This window comes from Homalodisca vitripennis, chromosome 5, assembly GCF_021130785.1.
Source record: "Homalodisca vitripennis isolate AUS2020 chromosome 5, UT_GWSS_2.1, whole genome shotgun sequence".
Taxonomy (NCBI): Eukaryota; Metazoa; Arthropoda; class Insecta; order Hemiptera; family Cicadellidae; genus Homalodisca; species Homalodisca vitripennis.
Window position 1 is genome coordinate 123,259,830 of NC_060211.1, and position 26,843 is coordinate 123,286,672.

At 34.6% G+C, this 26,843-nt stretch overlaps 2 protein-coding genes and 1 non-coding gene across 5 annotated transcripts in view; 1 reads left to right on the forward strand and 2 right to left on the reverse strand.

The window, feature by feature from the left end:
* Positions 1-4,337, forward strand: part of LOC124362822 (corepressor interacting with RBPJ 1) — a 32,763-nt gene extending 28,426 nt beyond the window's left edge. Inside the window, exon 7 of the mRNA XM_046817653.1 lies at positions 3,777-4,337. Within this exon, the coding sequence (XP_046673609.1) occupies positions 3,777-4,215 (439 nt within the window). The 3' untranslated portion in view covers positions 4,216-4,337. The remainder of the gene's footprint in view (positions 1-3,776) is intronic.
* Positions 4,338-6,976: 2,639 nt separating this feature from the next.
* Positions 6,977-25,691, reverse strand: LOC124362823 (protein CUSTOS-like). Of its 3 annotated transcripts, XM_046817656.1 has the most exons (4): positions 25,334-25,690; positions 18,201-18,328; positions 17,127-17,274; positions 6,977-7,681 (listed from the first exon to the last, which is right to left on the reverse strand). In XM_046817656.1, the coding sequence occupies exons 3-4, from the start codon at positions 17,255-17,257 to the stop codon at positions 7,312-7,314; spliced, it is 501 nt and encodes a 166-aa protein (XP_046673612.1). In that variant the 5' UTR covers positions 17,258-17,274; positions 18,201-18,328; positions 25,334-25,690; the 3' UTR covers positions 6,977-7,311. The 3 variants fall into 3 exon arrangements, with proteins under 3 accessions (XP_046673612.1, XP_046673610.1, XP_046673613.1); XM_046817654.1 differs by lacking the exon at positions 18,201-18,328 and having other exon boundaries at positions 25,334-25,688; XM_046817657.1 differs by lacking the exon at positions 18,201-18,328 and having other exon boundaries at positions 7,645-7,681; positions 17,120-17,274; positions 25,334-25,691.
* Positions 19,904-19,974, reverse strand: Trnat-ggu. The gene has a single exon. It is a non-coding gene; the product is annotated as a tRNA-Thr (tRNA).
* Positions 25,692-26,843: the final 1,152 nt, after the last annotated feature.

Consider the following 26,843-nt stretch of genomic DNA (forward strand, 5'->3'; position numbering starts at 1 on the left):
TCATTAAAAAAAAATTACAACTATTAATCAAGATGTTAAATTAGGTTTTTTCTTCAAAATTACTTTAATCTAAATTTACCTGTAAAAAGGTCATTATGGTTAAAATAAATAATAATTCCAATATTGCCACAAAAGTAAAAACTCAGGATACTATTTTAATAGTTTTTAAATAGTTGAATAAACATTTTGCAGGATCAGTAATGAAAACCATCATCGATATTTTGATAAAAACACCATTGCTACTTAACTAAACTATCATTTCAAGAACGGTAATACACACTCAATTGGGCGGATGTGTAACACTATGTGGAAAATCACTATGTTCAAAAACAAGAATTTTTAAAAATGTTGTGAGGAAAACATTTTCACTAATTGAAAAACAAGAATACATGACAAAGTGTAAACATGTGGAAAGAACTGAAAATGATATAAGGCTCAAGAGCCAAAAATCGACGAAGCTTTAGAAGAGATATCTAAATTTAAAGCTCTGATATTGCGAGATGAATATGATGATAATGGCCACATGCCAGGAATTGAAGAATTGGATTGATTGTGAAAGAGAATATGGATTGAGGTAGAATGTGGATGTGTATTAAGTATTAATCATAAGTTAAAAATAATCCATACTTTCATGTATGTATTGGTTAGTACTATTTTTAAAGTAATGTAGTTAAAAAATCATTCACAATGTAAAACTTGTAGTTTTTTTACAATTAATTATAGAAATTAAATCTGAATATAATGTTTCAGCTAGTAACACTTCATTATATTTAAGTTAGAAATTTCTTACATATGCAAATAAAGTGTTGGGATATCACATAGTAATTAATTTCGGATACAATTTATGCAATTAGTAAACATGGAATAATTTTTTCTCTAAATGAGGACAAACATGCTTACAAATGAGAAAACAAACCATGCGCCTTCACTAGTCATGAGCACAACTATATGTTCATTTAACCCTTCTCACGCATCTAATAAATCCATCCTACAATGCCAAGACAAGTAAAAAAAAAATGTTTCTTTAATTTCAAAGCTAATTTTTATTATGGCTTAATTATAAAAGATAGAAGCAAAAAAGTAAAAACAGGGCTTTTTACTTAAAATTTGCATAGATAAAAATAAAAAATAAAATATTTACAAAACTTTTTTTCAAATAAATTTAATTTCATTGTAAAATGTAATTAAACTGATATGTTTGGTTATGGCTCTGTAGGAGACGCAGAACTGACGAGCAGGTGGTCTGGAGTTAGACAAAGGGCGCTCCCCTCCCCCTGCCGCAGAGTGAAGGTCGTTCGTTATAAATACTGCCTTGGCAACTATGATAAACATAAAGCGTGCACCAGGCATTTCGAATACCTTTTTTGAACTAAAAAACTTTCCAAAACACATAATCTATAATATTGGATATAACTGTATTTGGTGTTTTGGTCAAAGTCTACCATTCTAATAAGTCTAAGGTGTGGGAGGGGTTAAATCACCTGTTCATAGCCAAACTAAACACCTCTGAATAAAAAGTTTCAAATAAAAAAAAATTAGTTCAACTTTTTATCTAATAAACTTTTTCACTGACAAAAATTTCCTGACCTAAATATTTCAAAAAATCCTCACAGAATGACTTTTACATGTTATTTCTCAAAACTACACTAGTTTAAAAAAATTATAATTTATTACTACAACATACTAAAAGATAGGCCATTTTTTAATTTACAGTCAGCAACCAGTTTATTTCTACAAGGTTTTAAAATTCAAAATTTTTAAAAGTTATCTCAATATAAACTTGTTTAAACTGACGCATAGTCTTTAAAATTTACTAATTGAGTAATGTTGGTTGCAGCGATTTCACCAAGTAGTAGTAATGTTTTTAAAATTATAGTACAGTTTTTATATCATTCCGCAAGTGCCTCCTCTCATGCTGTTTACTGTACCAAGAACTAAAATCTAAATGCAACCAATGGTCTATGTCTGTCTTTCTGTATTTCAGTTGAGATTTTGTAACTTTTAATCCATTTAATACTAGTGTGACAATGATGGATGTGCTTGCTACCCAACTCAAACAAAAAATGTGTGAATTCTAATTCTGTACAAACTAAAATATTCATAACTTTCTTTACCCCTACTTATGACTGAAGCATATGACATTAATGCAAATGCTCCTGAATTTATTTCAGTAAGTTGCCTCACGGAATTTTTCTTTTGTACAGAGTAAAGCAGACCACTTGTCTGCAATGTATAGCAGCTGAACCAAGAAACCTACCTCCTTTGTTGTAACGAAAATCCCCCATATATCAGCCACAATGAATTTCAGCAAATATTGTTAACACATTGGAGTCTGGCTCGCTATTTGCTGTTTTTATAGCCTGGTCTGCATAAATTAATGGATTTTCAGATTTTTTTTTAGAAAACTGTTAAATATCATGTATATGATATTATATTTTCTTGAAAGTTCTATCTTTCCTCTTTAAATTGATATGTAAAACTTTATTCCTATAAAATCTAATTAATTTTTTAAAAAATTTCAAAACTCACCTTTTTTGAAGAAAAATAAAAACTCCCGCATGTCTTGTGTTACTTGAAAACTAACTTTTGAATAAATAAAACAAGTAATTATAATTTTTTTAAAGGCATTTACTATATACATATTTACAAATAATTTTAATTGCCAAAAAAAATTCAAATGCTAAAAAAATCACACAAAATCCTTTTTAGTGTGATACTCTTTGAAACAGTCAGGTACGCAGAGTGCCACATTACAGTCCATGCAGTAGAACCTGCTGAAATCCGGATCATCATCGGTGTCATCAACAATATCAGAGTCCGTATCTAACTCTAATTCAGCTAATATACTGCCCTCTTCCATTGTTTCTTGAAATGCGCGCCTCTCCATGATTGTTGTTGTAGATAGACTGACTGACGACGCGCCAGGCCACGTCAGTCGATAAACAAAAGCCTCAAGCGGTTATGACGTAGTAGCGCCTAGCGGAATTTTTCTGAACTAACCAACAAAGCTGGCTATCTAATGCAGCAGACGGCACTCGAATATCACTCGGGCAACTCCGTATATCAATCGGCAAAGCTGTGCTCGAGTCACGCTCGAGCGCCGGCTGGGTGATTAAACAACGGCGCTCGAGTCTGGCTCGAGCGTAGACTCGAATGTGTTAACAGCCAAAACTACCCCCAAAATGGCACTTTTTGGGAGGTAGGGGTCATTTTTGAAAGATTTTCAGATGTAAATGTAAGTTGAGCCATACTTCATTTTAAAGTTCACTGATCATTTTGAGAAAAACTCAATTTATTTCACTTCTTGTATACAAAGTGGTCTAAAATGTCAAAGTTGTACAGTTTCACAGTTTTTTTTTTTTTTTTTATTAACTTGATAAAAAGTTTAGCAAATCCAAATTTTTATCCAAGCTAACCAAAAAAGTACTATTTCTACAAATATGTTGCAGTTATCACTTTTCAGTACATTTCAAATTTTTTTAATAATTAAATTTTGGATATTTCAAACACGTAAAACAACTAAATACCAAGGTATCACTTTCTTAACACTTATCAAAATCTTGTAATAATTCCTTGTATTTAAAATTTGGCTTTATCTTGGGATGGTTGAGAAATGGTGCCAAAAATACTAATTTTCATGATGTTTTGTTGCATTACAGCATTAAGTACTAATGTATTAAATTTTAGGTTCTTACATAATTCTACTTTCTAACAATTTGTGTGGAATGATGTATTACATTTTATTTATGTTCTAATAACAATTCCTGTCTTTGCAGAAAACTTGAGAAAATGGAAAATGGTGGATGTGTTAAGAAGAATTCTGTTAAAAAAGATAAGAAGAAAAAGAAAAAGAAGGAAAAAGATGAATCAGATTTAGAAGAGAGGAGGAAGAAGAAGAAAAGTTCAAAGAAAACACGTTCTAATAAGAAAGAAAAATATAACTTGGATACCTCTTCGAGTGAAAGTGATGTGGACTCAGATTCTGACAGTGTGCACACCTCAAGGAAGCATAAAAAGAAAACACAGTCCTCAAATTCTGAAAATAGCAAACAAAAACGTGAACCCAAAAGCTATAGGAGTGAAAGAAAAGTTAGTGAATCATCTGAGAGTGATTCAAAGACATCCAGGAAAAGGAAATTCAAAGATGAAGAAGAAGACAGACATCACATGTCAAGACGAGAAGACAGGAAAGAAAAGCATTTTAAAAATAGGTAGTTTTTTATAATGCATAATTGTTATGAAAAGTAATATGTATAATGCTGTAAATGTGTATAATATAAATGGTTTTGTAATGATATTAATAAATTAAAGTACATTTTAACTTATCATTAAGGTTATTATTTGTAAATTTCCCTGGTAAAACTTGTTTTTCAGCAAACTACAAATTTTATATATAAATTACAGAATTTCTAACAGTACAAAATATTGTAATGTCATAGATGTAACAAAAATGAACAAAGTTTGGTAAAATGCAACATAGTTATCAGTTTAGAATGTTGAAGGATCAGTTGTCTTAAACTAAAAAAATAAAACTCTAAATAAGAACCTTTCATCTAAACTAACGAAACTCTGTTCAAAAAAGAAAGAATTTAGAGCAGGGGATAAGAAAGGTATTTTATTGGGTCAGTTAATCTTCATATTGTAGACCTATGCCACACGTCTTTAAAATAAATGTCTGTGAACAGATTCACGTCAAGAATCATTCACTATCTCAGTTCATGATAAAAACTGTACCAATAAAATAATTAATGAAATAAACCTTTTGTCTTTGGATATAATACATTAATTACAACAAAATTTTGTTGCCAATGGCGCTGTGTAGTGGGTACAACGGTTATCGCAAGATAACCGTATCAAGCAACATCAAACGTGGCTGCTGCTTGGATGGGTGACCGCTGAGCAACCCTGTCCTTGCAAGCAGCCCGCCTGCCTGGGCGTTGATGGTGGTTCGGAAGTCACCTTTAAGCCGTTGGTCACCAGGTTGTGTTAAAGAGGGCTTCTTAGCCATAACTTCGCCTGGTAAAATAAGACATCTTTACTTTTACTTTTTTTTATTAATTTGTTACTGTGCATCTCCAATTATTCATCTTCAGATAATTGATAAATTTTACACCATAATAGGCATGAAAAATAAGCAGCTATAGTTGAATAGATGTAACTTCCGTATTGGAAGCGTGTGGAGGGGCAGCGAGCAGTGGGGAGACTGTTGCCGCGTTGGTGCGGGCACTGCCGTGAGCGGTCACTTTCTTACCGAACACTGAGAAGAGAACATCAGACGGTGCGCGCCAGCGTACTTACCAACAAACAACACGTCAGTGTGTGTTGTCTTTTGATTGTTTACACTAGTAATCAGAAACGAAATTTCTCTAACTTAACACAAATATGTGCGATATTAATATGTTACCATTATACTATATAATAATCTACAACTACTAAATAATTCGGATATCGTGAAGGACAAATAATTTGGGTACTCTGAAAACCTAATATTGCATTCACAGCACGAATATATTTATTGCGGGGGCTGTCAAAATACTTCAAACACCGTCAGCATACATTCTGTTGACGTATATTTCCTGTGTTCCTTGGTTAGTTTGCACTCTATATTCGTCAGCAAAATCTTCAAGGTCACTAGTTTCTCTGTCACTGTCATCTCCATTCACGTGAATTATCATTTCCTCTACTGCTGTTTCAATGAGACCTTCTTGTGCCCACGTTTCTAAAATAGATTTTTTGTGTGCTTTACGATATCCGTCCATTCTACGGTTGTAACTTGTTGAAGTCCTTCTTCGGTTAACCTCCTAACTTCAGTCATGTTAAATGTTTTATTGTTCTGAGCAACGTATCCCTTAACTTGTGCCCAAACCATCTCTATTGCAGTGAAATGGCAATGGTAAGGTGGCAGTCTGACAATTTTATGTCCTTGGGCTTTAGCCATCTCATCTATAATATACTTGGGGACCGGTGGTTTATTCATTTCACATATTTCTAACAACTCGGCTTTTGTAAAATCTTCTGCAAATTGTATGTTATGCTCGCGAAGCCACACCTGAATTTCCGCTTTTTTGTTACGTTGCGTTGGGGCCTAAAATCTAAAATCTTGGAGTGGTATGGGGCGTTGACCATAACAATAACCGATGGAGCAGAAAGGTTAGGTAGAAGTGATTCTCTGAACCATTTTGAAAAAGTGTCATGGTTCATTTCTTCATGGTAGTCTGTGGTTTGCATTGAAGCAAATAACAAGCAATAATTAGGAACAAACCCTCCAGATGTACCAGCGTGCAGTAAAATAAGCCTACCGCTTTTGCCAATATGCCTTTGCCGATGTGGCAACAGTGCCTGTTGCTATGGCAACCGCGTCAGACGCTCCTCACTCCTATTGGTCAGGTAGCCAACCAGGCAGTTCTCCCTCTCACTCCAACGTCAGAACGCCCCACCACGCCGATACGGAAGTTATATCTATTCGACTATAATTAAGTTCTAGAAAGTATACTTTGGACTAATTTACTACTTTCAATCTATTACTAATCATTATGAACTAAAAATTACTTTATTAGTAATTTATAATGGCTTTTTGAAGAAAAAGCTTATATTTTCTGCAAAACTATATTTTCTAAAATTTTATTATTTTAATTACATTTTGGTGTATAGGTAAACTTATATAATTTACATTCAAGGATACTTCATTGACTGTCCCAGGAGAATGATCAAGACATGCTTCTGTGCTGAATTAATTGGCCTTGCTGTGCTGCAAGAAAAAACTTACTTCTAATCAAACAAAACTATAACATGTTGCACATTGTTATAAAGCTTATTAGATGTATTTTCTTTGTATTATGAAAATTAATAATATGAGAATTGAACAAATAAAATAACAATTAGGATTTGTTATATAAATCTTGTTGCTGCCATTTTCATTGTACATAACGAGCCGCACAAGTCAGAAGTTATTGGAATAATAAACGACTGCCACAAATTAATGAAATGATAATAATCTTTATATATTAATCCTTAATAGAAGTACAAGGAAGAACAACATTGAGTAAAAATGGATATCATTACTGCAAAGCGATACGATAAACAGATCATGACAATAAAACTGTAGTCTCTTGCACCCTGACATGGCAATTACCTGGGCGAGCATTGATAACATCTGCTCATTTCGATCTCGAAATGATGACTTTTTTTCTTGTACCATTAAACAATGTCGAATGTCTAAAAAAATCATGTTTCTTTCATTAATACCATTTTGTAAAAATAAGATTTTAACATTTTTACAAAATTACACTTAAATACAAAATCATTTATTCACTAAATAGTTTTATCTTCCTTTATTTTTTTATTTTTCTTCTTTTTGCTTTTACCATTCACTGCACTGTACCTATATTCCCCTACAATCACTTCACCCTTTGTACTTTTCACCCACCCTTTAGTAGCCTCACCATTCACAACCCAATCTGCACTCACAGCTGTCTCCCTCACTCTAGCACTTTCCTCCTCACTGTCAACTTCAGCCTCTGGTCTAAATCTTCTCTTTGCATTGTGTACTACACTATAATCTTCAGGGTCTTCTGCATCCAAAAATGATGAACTTGAATGTAAAAGTCTAACCCCCTTCTTTTTCTTCTTATTTAATTTCTTTTCACGTTTTGGGTTTGTGAGTTCAACTTCTTTTAGTTGTCTGTGAACAAACCAAAAAAATGGCATTCTATAGACTGCAGGAAAAAGTTCAAAAGTTGCTAAAAGGAGTAAACATTTTTAAGTAAAGCCACTAAAACTACATATATTTTGGGTGAGTATAAAATTGAGCTTCTTTTGTATATTTTGTAATTCTTATAAATCTTTCACACATATGATAAGATAGTGCAAATTTATACAAAATCAAAAAAAAAACTTCTTATGCCATTCAAACACCGAAATCTTTATTATTATTGGGAATATGCAGTAAACAATGATATATTTTATAATTTAGTTGTATACGTGTAGAACTTTTAGAGGTATATGACAGTTTAATGCAAAGCTTACAAACAGTGAAAAAATGGTGGCAATACAGGAGCAGACACCACTAGTTCGAGGGTTAACCATGTAATTATGTTATATAGCCCAGAATATACAACTCAAAATATAACCTGTCTTTAGCTGCTTTTTAATGATAAGAAACTTCCATTGTTGCAACAATACATGGTGTAATATTAGTTCTACAAATAACCAAAATATAACAATAAAATTACTCTTAAATAAAAAAACAAAAACAAATTATTTTCCAATCACGGACATTAATTATAAATATTTTTATGGACACATTTACTAATTATTATTATGTAAACCATATTACAGGTAATAAAACAAAAATAAATAACTATTCTCAAATAATTTTTTCAGTTAATGTTAAGATAATTTGAAAATAACACAATTTAAGGTCAGATATTTATACATTGAACAGGTAATATAATTCTATTCACTTAAGATGAAATAAAATGTAACAATATAATTATTGAGGTGTTATTATATTGTTACTTTTTGCTCTTAATACCATTATTAAGATTCAGAAAAGGTTGTGCCTTTATTTTGACAAAACATATTACAGACCACTAAAACCGAGTTTGTATACATTTAAAAAAAGTTTGAAGAGTAAATTTTTATGGTATAAATGGCATTTTACAACAGCTTAGATGTGTTAATGAACCCGCAACAGTATTCTTCAACTGATTGTCTAAAAGAGTTAGTAAAACATTAATCTTCTCGTAATAGTCTAGGACAGATTTGCAGCTTTAAATAGGTTTATATGTCTTATTTTTGGTGTTATATTCTTAACACAAAACGGTACATTAAAGTCACTTTTGGGATAGTTTGAATTATAATGTTTTTGCCAGGTAAACTTGCATTTGGCTACACTATGGGCTGGGGCTAGTTTACTGCAGTCACGGTGGTATGGTACAGGCACGAAAGTATAAAGTATAACATACAAAGCGAATGTTGGTCCGACATGAGTCAAAGTGATGGGAACACAAAAATTTCTATAGACTTTTATGAGGCCTGGGGCACTCTGTCCGTATGGTTTACTCCCATATCGGCAACCTTGGTCAATAGATATTAATATGGTTTCAACCAGATGTTGATCTGTCAAGATGGCTCTCCAAAACGAGGCCAAAATACCTCAAATTAATTGTGCTAGTAATGTTTTTACGCTCTGTGAACTGGAAGACTTTGATGTTAGTTAAACCACTAATACCTGAGCATTTCATTTTATACCAGAAATCATTTTTATTTTATATTCAAATTAAAGATGGAGTGATGTGATAAAACTAGTAATCCTGACCATTACGCAAGATTACTCCTTGTTTCACCAGCAGTAACGGCGATCACTCATCAGGATATGCTGACATATGCGATGTAGCGGAGAACCGTAGTCTCCATTGTGTCTAATCCATGTACACTATATCCTTGCTTAACAATATGCCATTATATTCTGTGTGTATGTAATAACTAGCTGTTTCTCACGCTTTTCATAAGCTTTGCCAATGTATGAGCACTTTTGGTTCTAGCGAATAGTGAATTATATTTCAAACACCGATGTAGAGATTGCCTTGTTGCTATGTTCAAGAAAATCTGTCAAAAGTGTATATTTATAGCTATTGTACACGTACATGTACTTTATTTTAAAGTGGTCTAACACTGGCTTTAAGTTCAACCAGAAATTTATTTTAAAGACAAATATACATCATAGTTTACCCCTTCAAATAGTGTTTGGCTAATTAATATATGTAACTGTCTTATAATTGCAGTTTATAATGTGGAGGCGCTTTGAAAATCTTTTGCAGCGCAGCCTGGTGGCGAGTTATATCAATGGGCATAGCATATAAACCTTCTCCGTGGAAAAATACATATACATACAGATTATCATAATGATCGGTCCAATAGTTTCTGAGCCTATCAGTGTCATGTATACAAACATATAGATATACGAGGTCTGTCCAAAAAGTATCCAACCGCTTTATACTGACCAGTAGGCGGCCGCGGCGTAACCGACCGGCTCGAACCGGTTATTGGAGGGGAGGGGCGAGACTACTCCTTCCCATATTAGGGATTGAATACGATCCGGTCACTCAGTGAGTCACAGCGCTCTGTTCCGTACAGTACTGCCGTGTGTGTGTTGCATTTCAATATGACTGAACGTGTTGAGCAGCGCATTTGCATTAAATTTTGCCAAAAACTTGGCCATTCAGCATCAGAGATGATTACTATGATACAGAAAGTTTATGGTGACGTGTCTATGGGCGATACACAAACAAAAGAGTGGTTTAGGTGGTTTAAAAATGGCCGCATACCAGTGGAGAGTGATGACCGATCTGGCAGGCCTTTAACGGCCAAAAACGCTGAAAATGTTGAACGTGTTCGTGCAGCAATTAATGAAAACCGTCGATTGACTATCCGAGAGCTGGAAGAAGATTTAGGAATACCAATATCGTCAGTTTGTAACATTTTACACGAAGATTTAAAAACAGACCAAAGAACTGTCGACTTGAAATCGCACAGAACAATCTGGATTTGATAAAAAGTGACCCAGGACTATTTAAAAAAGTTATTACTGGTGATGAGGGGTGCGAAGTGGCGGGGTCTTCATACCCCAACACATGTGCCAAGCCAGAGCGTCCACGAAGCACACGCCACAGCCACCTTCTCTCTTCTTGAGTGCTGTACTTTCGTGCGCGTGCACCTGGGAACTGCCTGAATCCAAATCTTGTCTTCTTTTATAATTCCGATCAGGCTGAGCTGATCTGGCGGGCTTTCTGTTGAACTATCCAAATTTTTTAACTTTCTTTTCCCACTACTCTCACCTGTCTGGGTAATCTTCCCAACAATCTATCTTAAGCTATTCTAATTCTAATTTTCCTTCTGTTAATCCAAGCCAAGGTGGAACAGCATATGCGAGGGCTGCGTGATCAAGGGAGAGCTTGGTCGTAAATATGCGAACTCTGGATACCTGGCGACCTCCAGTTTAAACCTAGCCATTCCCCAAGTAGAGCGGGACAATGCTTGGGTGACCTTTAGATCTCCGCTACTCGTGGGAACACAATGAGTACAGAATTTACAGAAAAACAAACAAAAACCAGAGAGCTCTCTTGTAGCACTCAAAAAAGTGATGAAAATTCACGAAACACAGAGGGATTGATGATGGCTCTGACCCTAGCAATCCTGACCAAACCCAAAAAACAGGCGGACTTCCTAGTAGAAGTCCAATAGCCTCCGACTACTCCGTCAGAGTCGAAACAGAATGAAGAAGATGCGATACTGGAGGGCGATCACCAGAAGGAAGAGGGAGCAAAAGTCGAGAGACAGCTCCCAGCACTGCCTAAGTTATGTGGAGGCCGCCAGGAAACGCATGGTCTGTTCCGAAAAAAGAGGGTACTCCCAAGAAGAGAAGCCAGGGAATTGGCCTTAAAACCAATCCCAGAAGAAAGAAATAAGAAAACTGAACAAACAAAAAGAGGGAAAGAAACCGGAAAAGACCTCACTCTGATGGATCCACTCCGGAGGCCCATCAGAGGAAGAAAACCAAAGAACGAAGGAAATCAAGGGGAACGCAAGGAGCAATCTGGGACAAACCCCAGAAACCTTCATACAAACAAGCGGTAGCTGGTATAAGGGTAGGGGTCTTGCACTCCAATTTTTCCCGAGACACTACTCACAACCGAAACAGAATGGAGAAGATCCAGAGCTTCATCCTGGAAGCTATCGTGGAGGAACAGGAGGGTCCCTACTCTCCAAGATTCTACGTATCAACAGGAGACAAGGGGTTCTAATCTTCACCTGCGAAAACACTGAAACAGCAGAATGGCTTAAAGGAAAGCAAGACTCCCTAAAGCCTTGGGAAGAGGCCAGTCTAAGGATAGTACCAGAGGAAGAAATCCCCTCGTGCGAGAATCGCGACTGTCTATCTTCTGACAGCATACTTGACACAACCGAAAAAGATAATGAAGCTCTTAAAAGGACAAAACAAAGAGCTATCTGTCGGAGAATGGAATGTTCTCGGAGAAGCGGAGAAGCGACGAGGGAAGTCTGTCCTACTCACCCTGGCAGTCGACTGCGCTACAGCGAACAAACTTGAGAAGGAAAGGTCCATGGAATCGGCTACAAGTTTGGGAAAGTTCAGCTTAGACTGAAGAAAAAACATCAAGAAAACATAGAACAAACCCACAAGGGAAGAGGGGACTACAGAGAAATCTGAGACGGTCACCACAGAAAAAATGACCGCTGAAGAGATGGAAGTGGAGGAGGCCACGAAGGTGTCAGAGCAATCTGTACATACCTTACCTAAAAGGTCTACTCCACAAGCCAGAGCAGCGTTCTCGAAGAAGAAAGACCCACCTGTTCTCTCTTCTTGAAGAAGGGACCTTCACTCAAAGGACCATCCGTCTCGGCTCGAGGAAGAAAAAGGGGATAAAGTCTCCAAGCAATCCAGAAGAAGAGACGGGGATGGACCACCTGGGGGAGGTGGGAAGAAGGCGTAAGTATGCGCCTAATACTACAGATAAACCTACACCATGCAAAGGGCGCAACTGACATACTTGGGAAGAAGGTTTATCTCAACAGGCCAGGATATCGCCCTAATCCAGGAGCTTGGATCTATAGAGGTTGCATCAGAGGACTGACAACTCAGGTAGGTAATCTCATTTATGATCGAACAATTGAAAACCCCAAGAACTTGTATTCTAACTTCAAAAACTAATAACAGTCTTTCCGATTACAGATCTAATAACAAGGGATCTGGTGGCGGCTACAGTGAAGGTGACTTCACTGCAAGGGGACAGAGAGGTTACTATAAGCCTCAGCTTACTTCCCCAACCCGTCAACAAGCTTGCCCACCAAAAGAACTAGAAAGACTATTGCAGAGCTGCAGAGACAGAGGCTCGGCCCTCATTCTCAGCTGCGACTGCAATGCTCACCACACGATATTGCCGCACCCACGGGAAGTACGAACACAAACAAGAGAGGTGAGGAACTTCTACAGTTTAATGTTCAGCAATGATTCTAGTGTTAGAGAATAGAGGGTCAAGCCCAAACCTTTATAACTAGAAATAGTAAAGAAGTCCTGGACATAACACTATCTACAGGACTAAAAACATAAATATAAAGTAAGGTGGCACGTCTCCAAGGAGGCCTACACTATCGGACCACTGTCCAATTAGGTTTGACATAGAGGAGACACAGTCCCAATAGGGAAAGATACGTGACCCACAGGGTTCTCCTAAATCGACCAACTGGAGAGGTTTACAGAGAGTCCCTGGCAGAAGAGTTGGAAGAAATAGGACCCTTGCAGAGAAATGAATTTGAATTAGAAAGGTCTGCACAAATAGTAGAGCAAAGCTATAATAAGGGCCTACGAGAAAAACTGTCCTCCCAGGCAAAACCGGTTGAAGAGGGATGTGCCGTGGTGGACTGGGAGGTTGGAAACATTAAGAAACAAAACGAGGAAATTATTAAAAAATGGGCAAAAAGGACAGACGAACTGGCCTCCCTTATCTACAGGCCCAAAATGAATATAAGAAAGAACTAAGAACAAATAAAAGAAGAACCTGGATGGAATTTCTGTAAAAAATATCAACAGTCTTCCCGAGGCATCCAGGCTTCAAAAAACTCTCCAAACGGAGCATACAAATCCTATCTATGGGGACTCTAGTAAAGGACAACGGTGACCTAACAATGAACAGGAAGGAGACCTTAGAACTACTTCTGGAGACACACTTCCCGGGGGGTCAACTAACTCGTAATGAGGATACTTATTCTCTATATGGGGGGGGATCCAGTCGGGAGGTGGCAAAAGCCAGACAGGTGTCTAACAGACTATTCACACACAAAGAATTAAATGGGCGATAAGATCGTTCAAGCCGTTTAAATCTCCTGGGGGCGGATGGAGTTTTTTTCCAGCCCTGCTTCAAGAGGGGCTGGACATTCTACTAAATACCCTTAGCATTCTATTTAGAAGCAGTTTCGCCCTAGGTTATATACCAAAGAATTGGAGGATAGCACTAGTGGTGTTCTTGCGGAAAAATGACAGGGATCCAACAAAACCCAGTTCGTATAGACCCATAAGCCTAACCTCCTTCATGGTGAAAACTATGGAAAAAATAATAAATAGACACATAAGGGACGCAATATTACTGGAACACACCCACTTAGTCCTCACACAACAATACGCATACATAGAAGGAAAATCAACCACCACTGCTTCTCCACAGTTTAGTGAGAGAGGTGGAGAATACCTTCGAAAAAAAGGAAGCCCTAGTCAGAGCGTCTTCATGGACATTGAAGGAGCTTTCGACCGAGTAGCATATCAATCCATGATAGACTTGCGATGGAACGTTTTGAGTTTCCTCAGGACGTAGTCAAATGGATAGTAGCCCTCCTAAAAAGCAGACAGGTGAAAGCCAAGTACGGGGACGAATCGGCTGCGATCACGGCCCAAAGAGGCTGCCCCCAGGGGGGAGAGTCTTATCTCCTCTCCTGTGGGCGATGGTAGTGGATGATATCCTAAGAAAAGCAGAGAAGAGGGGGATAAGGCTACTATGTTATGCGGATGACCTAGTGCTTATGAATTAAAAGGGAAAAACACTGGCAGGCTGGAACGCCAATTACAAACAGAACTGAACTTCATAAGCAAATGGTGTCATGGGGAAGGTCTGCGGATCAACCCATCAAAAACAAACATGATTACCTTTACCAGGAAAAGGAAATTCCAGCTAGCTAAACCGGTCCTGGAGGGAATCAGCATACAACCAAACAAAAGAAGTGAAGTATCTGGGTTTAATCTTGGATGAGAAGCTCACTTGGAACTCCCATATTAGAAACAAGATATCCAAAGCAATAATGGCCCTTGGGGCCTGTAAGAGACTCTTTGGATTTAAATGGGGACTTAAACCCAAAATTGATTTATTGGATTTACGAAACCATAGTGAAACCAATGGTCACATATGCTGCTTTAGTATGGTGGCCGAAGGTCGAAACAAACAACAGCTGCAAAAAGGCTACAGAGTCCTTCAGAGGTTAGCTTGCTTAAGCATCACGGGAGCAATGAGCTCCTGCCCAACACTAGCAATGGAAGCGGTTCTGGGTTATACTCCTCTTGGCCAGAGGAAGTGATGAGAACAGCTGCGATGAGCGCAATGAAGCTTCTATGGGACAAAGGTAATAAATGTTAACCTCCCTAGAAGGCCATATGAAGATATTGGAAAATTTCCCTGAGGCTGAAATGCTAACCAAAGTATCTGATACTATGGTTAAGAAATACTCCTTTTGAAAAACCATACACGGTCTCTATCGGAAGTAGGGAGGAATGGATTAAAAGGGAGGTCTACCCAAAAAAAGGAGTCCTGAAGTTTTACACCGATGGTTTCACTCCTAGACTCAAGGGCAGGATATGGAATACATGGACCTGGAGTTGACATGGCTGTGCCCCTGAGAAGACATGCCTCAGTTTTTCAGGCGGAGGTCATGGCAATAGATTCATGTTCTAGAAGACTCACACAGTTTGGGGACTAAAGGATTATCATACCTTATACTCTCTGATAGTCAGGCTGCACTGAAGGCACTGGATACCTGTTCGATTGATTCGAAAAGCGGTCCTGGGAATGCAGGAAGGCCCTAGCAGAGCTAGCAACAAGTAATAGAGTAACACTCGGATGGGTGCCGGGTCATGAAGGAATTCATGGAAACGAAAAAGCGGACATTCTCTCTCGCCAAAAAAGGGAGCGGAATCCATATTGGTGGGGCCAGAGCCAGGATGTGGAATATCCTTCTCCAGCATTAAAGCTCTGGTTTAAAGATTGGGAAAAGAGGACAAGATATAAGAATTGGAGCAGAGCCTCGGGTTTAAGAATATCCAAAATGTTTATCTCTCCTTATGCAAAAGGATGGACAGCTCTCCTAGACCAGAATAAGGAGGATATAAGACTGATATTAGGAATGTTGACAGGACATGGCCCTCTGAGAAAGCACCTTTTGAAGGTAGGCCTTAGTCGGAGCAGCGAATGTAGACTCTGTGGAGAGGAGGAGGAGTCAGCGGAGCACATTTGGTTGGATTGTCCTGCCATCGTAGAGACTAGGAAAAGATACCTGGGAGCATACCTCCTCAGCCCCAAGGACATCAAAGAACAGGAGCCCTTAAATCTGATTGGTTTTTGCAAAAGGCCTCGGTTTTTGAGGGCACAAATAAAAGTAAGGGAGGCGCAAAGGTCCTTTTAAGGACTAAGTGCGGGGACAAAGTGTCCTCTTCCCTCAGAAGGAAAAAAAAAAAAAAAAAAAAAAAAAAAAAATTACTGGTCATGGGTTTATGGCTACAACCCTAAAACAAAGGCTCAATCTTCACAGTGGAAAACTCGCGAAGAGCAACGGCCGAAAAAAGCAAGACAAAGTTGAAGCAATGTCAAGACAATGCTGACAGATTTTTTTTTACCAGGACGGCGTTGGTCATCATGAATATGCTCCAAGAGGCCAGGTTTTTATTTGACTGGTTCTATTTGAGGTTTTGTTGTATGAATATACATACGTCTCAAAAACCTAATTTGGCCAAAAAGTGTCAACTTCCAACTCTTTAAATTAATTTTCTATCTAAGGTATTTCAAGTGACATAGTTCAGTTTGACTTGTGTCCCAATCAAGAAAACGTATACCAACAAAAACCAACTCTGAGTAAAAAGCATCTACTTTTGTACGTTTAATTTACTTTCTAAGATTTTTCAAGTGGTTTTTCAAGATTTTTTTAATTGCGGTCTGCGATGCTTCTGATGCTATAAGTAATATTGATTTTTACCCCGATCAAGAAAATATGTGCATATGTAAAAAGACTACTTCATTCAAAATCCATCTACTTCTATCGCTTGTATTCTGCTTCTAATATAAGGGGAAAAGTATGACATTCTGTTACTTCTCTCCTTGAATTACAGTAAAATTTATATTGGATATATAGCATTTTTACTTTATCACACAATTTGAATTCATAAATTCACAATTTGTCAAAGTGCTCATGGAACTAATGACATTAAAACAATCAGTTTTGCTATTTTCTTTATCTTAGGTGTTAACTGACCAAAAAAGGAGTAAAATTACAGATATTTGTTTACCACATACTTATCAATTAGAATTGATAAATGCTTTGCCACATAGTTCTGGAACTCTGGAGTTACTTTCAAGCCAATTACTGTGGACTGATCATATTGCTCATTGTCAGTGTTCCGTAGTGAAGGTGGGAGTGTTTCCATTTTGGATCCAAGGTTATCTGAAATCAGAAAAAGTCTAAAATTAGATTTCATTCAGATACCTTTTTAATTTAGCTGTTGCTATTGATCATAGTGTAAATCAACATTGTACTTTCTTCATAAGGAAGCAATAGAGCTTCCTTAAGCAATAGAGCTTAAGCTTAGAGCCAATGAGACTTTAATCAACTCTGCGTCAAATCCCTGCAAGGCTGCATGGTCCATTATTGCTACTGTCAGAAGCCCTACTACTTCATCTACCCCCGACATTTCACCTGAGGCATTCTCTGATTTCTTTGTTGATACCGTGAAAGAAGTAAGACAGAACATCACTCCTAGTAATTCATCTGCTGAGGACCTACTTGGTTGTGCTCCCCGTACTACCAACAGCTTTAAGGGGAACCCAGTGTCCTGTGAGGAGATCTCTAAAATAGTGAATAAGATGAAATCTTCTAATAGTAAAGATATATATGGCTTATCAAGTGTTCTTTTAAAGAAAATTTGTTTCTCTCTCATATTGCCACTCACTTGGTGTATAAATCAGTGCTTGTTAATAGGAGTTTTCCCAAAATCTTTAAAAATATCAAAAACTGTGCCTATCTATAAGAAGGGTTCCAAAGATTTACCAGGTTCCTATAAACCGATCTCTGTGGTGCCCATTTTTTCAAAAATTCTGGAATCCATCATGAATAAACAACTGAGTAAGTACTTTGAAACTTTCAATCTTTTTCAAAATTCCCAATTCGGTTTTCGAGCAGGAAGAAGTACTCTGGATGATGTTGGAGCTTTGGTGGGGTCGATTGTTGATGGCTTTGAGGCCAAATCTGCCACTATGGCAATCCTTTTCAACCTCACCAGAGCTTTTGACTGTGTCCCGAGAGAAATCCTGCTTTCTAAATTATCATATTATGGCATACAAAATTCTGAATTGGCTCTTTTAAAATCTTACCTGACTGAGCGAGGGCAGAGAGTTTGTGTTGGTGGGAGTCTTTCTGCTTATCGCTCAGTTGAGTTTGGCGTACCACAGGGATCGGTTCTTGGGCCTTTGTTGTTTTTAATAAGCATTAATGATCTTCCCTGTAATGTTAAGGCCAATGTTATCCTTTATGCTGATGACTCTACATTGTTTAGCTCCGATAGTAACATTAATAACTTGTGTAGTTCTGTAGATGAGGCATGTCTTGAGGCTAAAACTTGGTTTCAGTCTAACGAACTGGCTCTAAATGAAAGTAAAACACAAAATATTTTATTTAGCCTACTTTACAACCTAACCAGTACAATTATTTGCCAAATGTAAAACTGTTGGGAATTGTTTTAGACTGTAAACTTACTTGGTCAGATCACATTAATCAAGTTTGTGCTAGATTATCTAGAGTGGTATTTTTGCTGAGACAACTAAAGAATTTTGTACCTAAAGAATACTTAAAAAATTCCTATTTTGCTTTTTTCAATAGCATACTTTTATATGGCTTACTCTTTTGGGGAAATGGAATTGGTATTGATAGAGTTCTTATAATACAAAAGAAAGCAATAAGAATTTTAACAAACTCCGTAAGAAATACTAACTGTAGACCTTTATTTATTCAAGAATCGATTCTTACTGTAATAAATCTGTATATATACACATGTTTAGTTTATGTAAAGACAAAGTTAAATGATTATGTTCTCAGAAGTCATGTGCACTCTTACAATACAAGGAATAGGAATTTAATAGATACAAATTACTACAGGTTAAGTAAAACCCAAAAGAATTTTGAATATATGTCCATTACTTTATTTAATAAACTTGACCGCAAGGCAAATACAGTAGAGCTGAAACAGTTTAAACATGTTGTTTTCAACTGGCTGGTAATAAATCCTTTCTATTCAATCAATGAGTACCTGAACTGTAATAACGTAGACTGTAAGTTTTAAATAGGCCTAATTAATAATGTTTTTTAATCTAAATTTTATCTTGTTATTTATTTTATAGAGTTTTATAATTATTGTTAATTATTTATTTGTTTTTTTTTTTTACTCCCTAATAACTCAACATCAGATATTTTTAATTTTTATGCTTTAAACATCCTTGTTATTTGTTATTTACTATAAATTTTATTGTGGCTCTTGTATGTTTCGTATCTGAATGTTAAATAATATGTTCTGACTTTATAATGGATCATGTTGATGTTGTTGGTGGCTCAGTAGGACAATCTCTGTTTGTTTATTTTTCTTATCTCATTATAATGCCATTTGTTTATTATTGACAATGTCCAGCTTAAAGACAATAAATATTATATTCTATTCTATTCTATTCTAATATACTGTCTAAAATTCAATACAATTCAAAACAACCTTATTGACTTGGCATATACACATATATTCAAGAATAGTGTCAAGATTTAATTCATATTCTTACCAAATTAAAGATAAAAAATAACAAGAATACGTAACAGAAAATACGAGATTTATCAACAGGAAATAGAAAAAGTTTAAAATACAATTATTACAGTTGTTAAAAAGTTACAATTATTAAAACAGTTATTGGCTACATGATGAGAAAACAAGAGATTAAATTAAACAAAGACACTTTTATTAATTTATTAGATTTATATATTTATAAATAAATATATATAAATATAATTTCAATAAACATTGAATCACAAAAAGTACTTGCTCAGCCGGGACTCGAACCCGGATCTCTCACTTACCGGGTGAATGTGCTACCATTACACCACAGAGCCCTTACTGTTCACGACTCAATTATTTTGTATTTGGCCGTATCTGTCACATATGCGTTTAAATAAGCAAACTAACATATGATCGGAAGACCAAATACCTGTCAAACAACCAAATACCATATAAAAGTCAAATAATAATTAATTCTATGGACAGTTTTAAGAAAGACATTTTTTCATCAGCAGAATTATATTTTTACTCTGTTTTCCAATGTTTAAATTAATGGAGGAAATGACCGTCCAAATACAAGCAGAGAGGGTATTTCAATGTTTATAATTTTAAATTACAATTCATTCTCAATACCTTATTCATTGGCTATTTTTGGCTGCATTATGTAACTCTTATTTGGATGACAAATCAGTTCATGTTTTAAATTAAATGTCTTAAATTGTCTGCGTAAATCTAAATTATTATTATTACAGTAACACAACTATTTCCTTCTAGCATTTAATTCTCATTCTGTTCTTCATTAAATCTCTGAGAAATTTCTTCACATAGTTTTAATGTTATGTAAAGAGTTAATTCAGTGATGTTCATAAATTCCAGGTCATTTTCCTAAGTATTCATTTGATTTGCATCCAAACTTGATCTTTTAAAAGTTTTTTAAGGATATCCTTGGTCTTTGTGGGTGATAGAACACAAAGTGTACATTTTGATTATGTCAATGAATGTTATGAACTTCTGATATCCACCCGTGTCCATTGTTAATTTGAGCAGTTTTTATTTTAAAGTGTTACTTAATAAACAACCCTTCTGTTTTGTAGTTCACTTGTTGGGTAACATTGCACTTTTGTGTCATAATCAAGATTGTCACTTATGACATAAACTAAATTACTCTTTATCATCTTCATTTTTATAATAGATCACTAACATTACAGTTTACAAACTTTAGAACAGGTTTATAGGCTAAATTAATACAATAGTTTTTCCTATCAATTGTGATAAAACATATTGTATGTATATATATATATTATATATATATATATTATATATGTATATATATATATACATATATATATATGTATGTATATATATATATGTATATATATATATATATATATATATAATATATATATATATATATGCTCCCGGCGGAGCAAGTACTTTTTTTGCGATTCAATGTTTATTGAAATTAAATATGGCTATTAATTGCCATTTATACAATTTAATGTAAATATATATATATATAATATATATATATATATATATGGGGTCAATCCATTTCAAATCACCCAGTCATGTTTGCTCAACATTTTTAATTTGCCTAATTTTTTTATTATGAGTTCCCTATGGGTAGACAATCACAAAACACTATTTGAAAAAAAATTACATGCCATAGTTTTTCCTGGCGGGCCATTTTTAAAAATGGCGGTTTTGCAGATTTTAGTAAAATACGCGGTTTGCCATGAAAAGTTTAATTGCCAAGTTATTTTTAAAGATATCAGAATAATCCAAAAACCAGTGTATTCAGCATAAAATGAACTTCAATTTGACATTATAATAATGTTTCTTTTGTGCAAAGAAAGTTAGTCAAACTTGTTCTGCAAAATCTCGGAAGAAAATCGTCAATTGTTACTTTTTAAGACCATAAAAGTTTTAAGAAGGAAAAGAGACTCACTACTAATATTTTATTTCTTTGTTGAAAACTAATATAACTACCTACTGAAAAAAGTTTTAGCCCTGAGAATGCTCTCCATTTTTTTTCTAGAGTTTTTTCAAAAATGGCCGAAAGCCTAATAATGTCAATTTTCTAGGGTTAATAACTAAAAAGTGGACTGAATGAAAATAAATGAAAATTTTACAGAATGTTCTTTATACAAATAGGAATATCTCATAAAAAAAATTATGACTGAGACTTAACTACATTTAGAGATATACAGCATTGAATTTCAATTAAAAGCGCTACCCTTTTTCTCGCTTTGTGCGGTACCAAGTTAGCAAACAAGGGCTTGTTTAAATCATTATGTTAACAATAAACTTATATTTAATGCTCAAAACATTATATTCCTTATTTAAAAACCTACTTGGGATTTACAATAAAAATTATTTAAAACCAGAAAAATTAGTGACCATCTTGATCACAATACCACGACCGTGTACACATTTCAACATCACCTAATTAGTGGAAATAAAGAAGATAAACCCTAATTTTGAAATGGTAATTTACTTTAGCGATGGAGCAAGCAGCCAGTACAAAAATAAGAAAAACTTCATTAATGTCTGCCTACACAAAATTGATTTCGGTTTAAAAGCAGAATGGAATTTCTTTGCCTCATCACACGGGAAGAATTCTTGTGATGGTATTTGGGGGAACCACGAAACGAGAAGTTACACTAGCTTCACTTAAAAAGACCTTACACTGAACAACATATCCTGACTCCACAAGATATGTTCAAATATTGTTGAGAAAATATTACTGGAGTTCAGTATATTTTTTGTTCCTTCAGCCGAAATCAAGCAAATGGAAACAAAACTTACAGAGAGATTTGAATGCTGTTTACCAGTGAAAGGAACAAGAAGCTATCACAGATACATCCCCATGAAGTGGCAACCAAATAACATGTTTTTGTTACTTCTGCAGGCTCAAACTTTGATGATCATCAAACATCGATATTTTTCACAAATGTATCATCTTTTACGAGTAATGACTATGTTGCTTGTATCTATGATGACAAGTGGTGGTTTGGTAAAATCGAAGACAAAGATGAAGTCAACAATGATGTATTGGTGCATTTCTTTTCACCCTTCTGGACCAAAAACTGCCTTTCAGCTTTCCAAAAATGACACTGCCTGGGTGCCTGCTAAGAAAATAGTGCGAAAGGTGACTCCACTGGAACTAACAACTGTGTCTGGTAGGACACATAACATAAATGAGAAACTATGTAATGAAATATCATCTTTATTTAATTCGCTGATGAAAATTGCAGCCAACAAGTAATTGAAACCAATGTTTTAAATCTAAATGCACAGAAGAACAATATTATGTGGATACTGTATGCAAGTGTAAAAAAATTGTATCTGTAAGTTAAGTTGAAGAATTATGATTCTTACCTATTGTTCTCACTGTGTAAGATTATGAGTTACTATTTTAAAATATTCCTCAGGTACTAACACATATTTTTATATCATGTATTTTATAAAATGTATTTGATAATATTATATTTTAGAACATAAATTAAAATGCATATACATTTTGACAGTATAATAGATCTAAGCAAATTATTTTCCCTAAAGTTGCGCAAGTGGTATTTTGTAGGTTATGAGTATTGTTTATTTATACCATTATTTTTCTGGTTTTAAATAATTTTTTATTGTAAATCCTAAGTAGGTTTAAATAAGGAATGTAATGTTTTGAGCATTAAATATAAGTTTATTGTTAACATAATGATTTAAACAAGCCCTTGTTTGCTAACTTGGTACCGCACAAGCGAGAAAAAGGGTAGCGCTTTTAACTGAAATTCAATGCTGTATATCTCTAAATGTAGTTAAGTCTCAGTCATAATTTTTTTTATGAGATATTCCTATTTGTATAAAGAACATTCTGTAAAATTTTCATTTATTTTCATTCAGTCCCTTTTTAGTTATTAACCCTAGAAAATTGACATTATTAGGCTTTCGGCCATTTTTGAAAAACTCTCGAAAAAAAAGGAGAGCATTCTCAGGGCTAAAACTTTTTCAGTAGGTAGTTATATTAGTTTTCAACAAAGAAATAAAATATTAGTAGTGAGTCTCTTTTCCTTCTTAAACTTTTATGGTCTTAAAAAGTAACAATTGACGATTTTCTTCCGAGATTTTGCAGAACAAGTTTGACTGACTTTCTTGCACAAAAGAAACATTATTATAATGTCAAATTGAAGTTCATTTTATGCTGAATACACTGGTTTTTGGATTATTCTGATATCTTTAAAAAATAACTTGGCAATTAAACTTTTCGCAAACCGCGTATTTTACTAAAATCTGCAAAACCGCCATTTTAAAAATGGCCGCCAGGAAAAACTATGGCATGTAAAATTTTTTTTCAAATAGTGTTTTGTGATTGTCTACCCATAGGGAACTCATAATAAAAAAATTAGACAAATTAAAAATGTTGAGCAACAAATTTTATTTTTATTGGGTGATTTGAAATGGATATATGATATTATATATGAAATTATACTTCAATTTCATCTTTCTTAATTATAACATACGATATTAGGACATTATAACCATATTTTATTGAAAATATCTGTTACCATAGAGTTAGTTATCAGTATCCATTAGTATATATTAAACATTTAAAATATATACTAATCGATACTGGATGTTTCATAGTTCACTTGTTGGGTAACATTGCACTTTTAAAATAATGCAATAATGCAAAACAAATGCACCACACAACTAAAATAAAAAATAGTTTTTTTCCTACAATTGAACATTTAAAAAAATGTACTTCTAATTTTTTTTTAAAGGAGAAGCCGATCTCCTTGAATTGATTCTCAAACCGACTCATTATATATCAATTTTTTGGCATTGTCAAGTAACCAAATAATAATTTTTTAAGGAACCATTTGGTATAGATTGACTTCTCAGTCAATTCTTTTTTTTGTATTTGACGTTGCAATAAATCATTGAATTCATAGAACACAAAACATATACATTTAAAATTTATACCAATTAAAACAAACTTAAACATTATATTTGAAAAATAATACCAATAGTTTTTTCTAGCGTCTGCATTGTATTTTTATTTTTTTTGCTGCAGTATATTAAGTGGCCACCACGACAATTGAATCATCAATACTCATAATTGTCCATACGAGTCCAACATTTTGAAGCCATTAAAAACCAACGTGTAGTTTTTATAAAATTGACTGCCATTTTTAATAATCCAAATGTCTTATGTAAAATTGAAATATTATCCTAGACGTGAATTATTTTAGAGTGTTTACAGCTGTTGATATAGATTATTTAAGTTAATAGTTTAAAATAATGAATCAGTATCGATTGATTATATCGATGGTTATGATTATGTAATATCGTTTGCCAATTTCGATATAAAAAACCGGGTCTGCTTATCGTACCCTACTCCAAGTGTTTTTATATATTCGATAGTTTATATATTGATTTGATTGTCGTGATGACCGCTTATTATACTGTGCAGCCCTTTTTTCAGTAGTTTTCTTGGCATTCATATATACGATGTAGTTGGCTCTAAAACGAACAAAACTGTCCATAAGATCTTTTAATGAAAGGAATTTTTTTAAATTAAGTGGTAATTGATAAACTAAATGTCTACCCATTATACTTCATATCAAGTTAAACTTAGGAAAAAAGAAAACATACTAGGCCTAGCTCATTTACTTTTACTGTTTAAACCCATCATACCTGTGGTAGAAGTTTTGCTTGAGTACCAATCATCGTTGATAAATTGTTTGTCCACTGCTTGTAAAAACTTAGACCGATCTTCATCAGATGATGTTTCATCGTCCATTTTACCTTTAAATGTGTATGTAAATACTAATCCTACTGGTTATTGTAAACTAGAGCTAGTCTAGCATCAAGTTTAAAAAAATTTATTATATAAATTGTCAATAATCATAGTTAAACAAAGAAGTTTTAAATGTTATCATCAGATATGGTATACCATTTTCCTCTTGTACTCGGTCAATGCCAATTAATTTTTGTTTTCGAAACTATCAACTCAAACTTAAATCCATTCTGTATGTTGTTTTCGTTCACGTGCATCACTCGTTAGCAGCTGTCTGCTACGGAGCTGTTTTTTTTTATTTGCATATTTGCAAGCTTTGGTTATTCATCATAATGTTTTACTGTTGTCTATTTTGTAATTACTATGTAATTTTAATTATTTTAACTGTAGTTTTATAGATAAGATAATTAAGTGACAATTTGCATATAATAGTATACAACTTAATAGTGAATCTTTTTGTAAGCAGCAAAGCATAGTTTAAAACCAGGAAAATATTCCTTGAAAAACAAAGGGGTCTTTGTGACCTCTTATTACACAGGTGAACATATAAAATACCTTTTACAACGTAGAGCTGTATCTCAGAATTAAGTAAATCGAGGAATGATTTAAAACTATATACATTATTTAAGGATCGTAACCTTCTATCAACGTGTTTAACTAGGTATTTCACCTCCTGTAACTTGGGGCAACTGCACATTGTTAGTTGAGACTGGAGGGCATGCATGTGCCCTTAGAGCGCGAGTCATGTTTTTTTATTTTTTATTTTATTTTCCAACGGCAGCAGCAGCCAATTTACAAAGACAAGCATAGATAGTAGAATACAGCGGAAAATAAAATTAATATAATCAGATGAAAAATCTACATAAAGTAACAAAATAGGTATCATACAAAATTTGATAATAAATAATAACACAACACAATGTTTAGCTATTTAGTTTGATTTATTTTTATTTTCTATTTACTGAGCTAGGTAAATAATTCATTTAGACTTAATTGTTGCATTTGAGATGCAACAGTAAGATTTCTTTGAGAGGCGAGGAAAGATGTGTCGTCATGGAATGTTGCTACTATTATTCCTGGGGTCGCTAGAAGATCGGCTGAAAATAATGAATATAACAGGTTCAACCACACTTCCCTGAGCCACTTCTAACTCAATTCTATACGCAAGGCAGAATATACACCCAGGAACTTATGCTCTTCAAATACGATTTGAGAAGTTTACAAATACGTATGTTGTAATGAAGATTTTATCTTAAGAAGAAGGCCTTAATACCATGCATTATTGAGAGCTTGACTTATGCCAAGAAAATCCTCTGAACACACAGAGCTTGAACACTTATTTTCCAGTTGTCAAGCTCTTGATTATGATATCCATTATCTATGGACCTGCTTCAGCATTGAATGGTC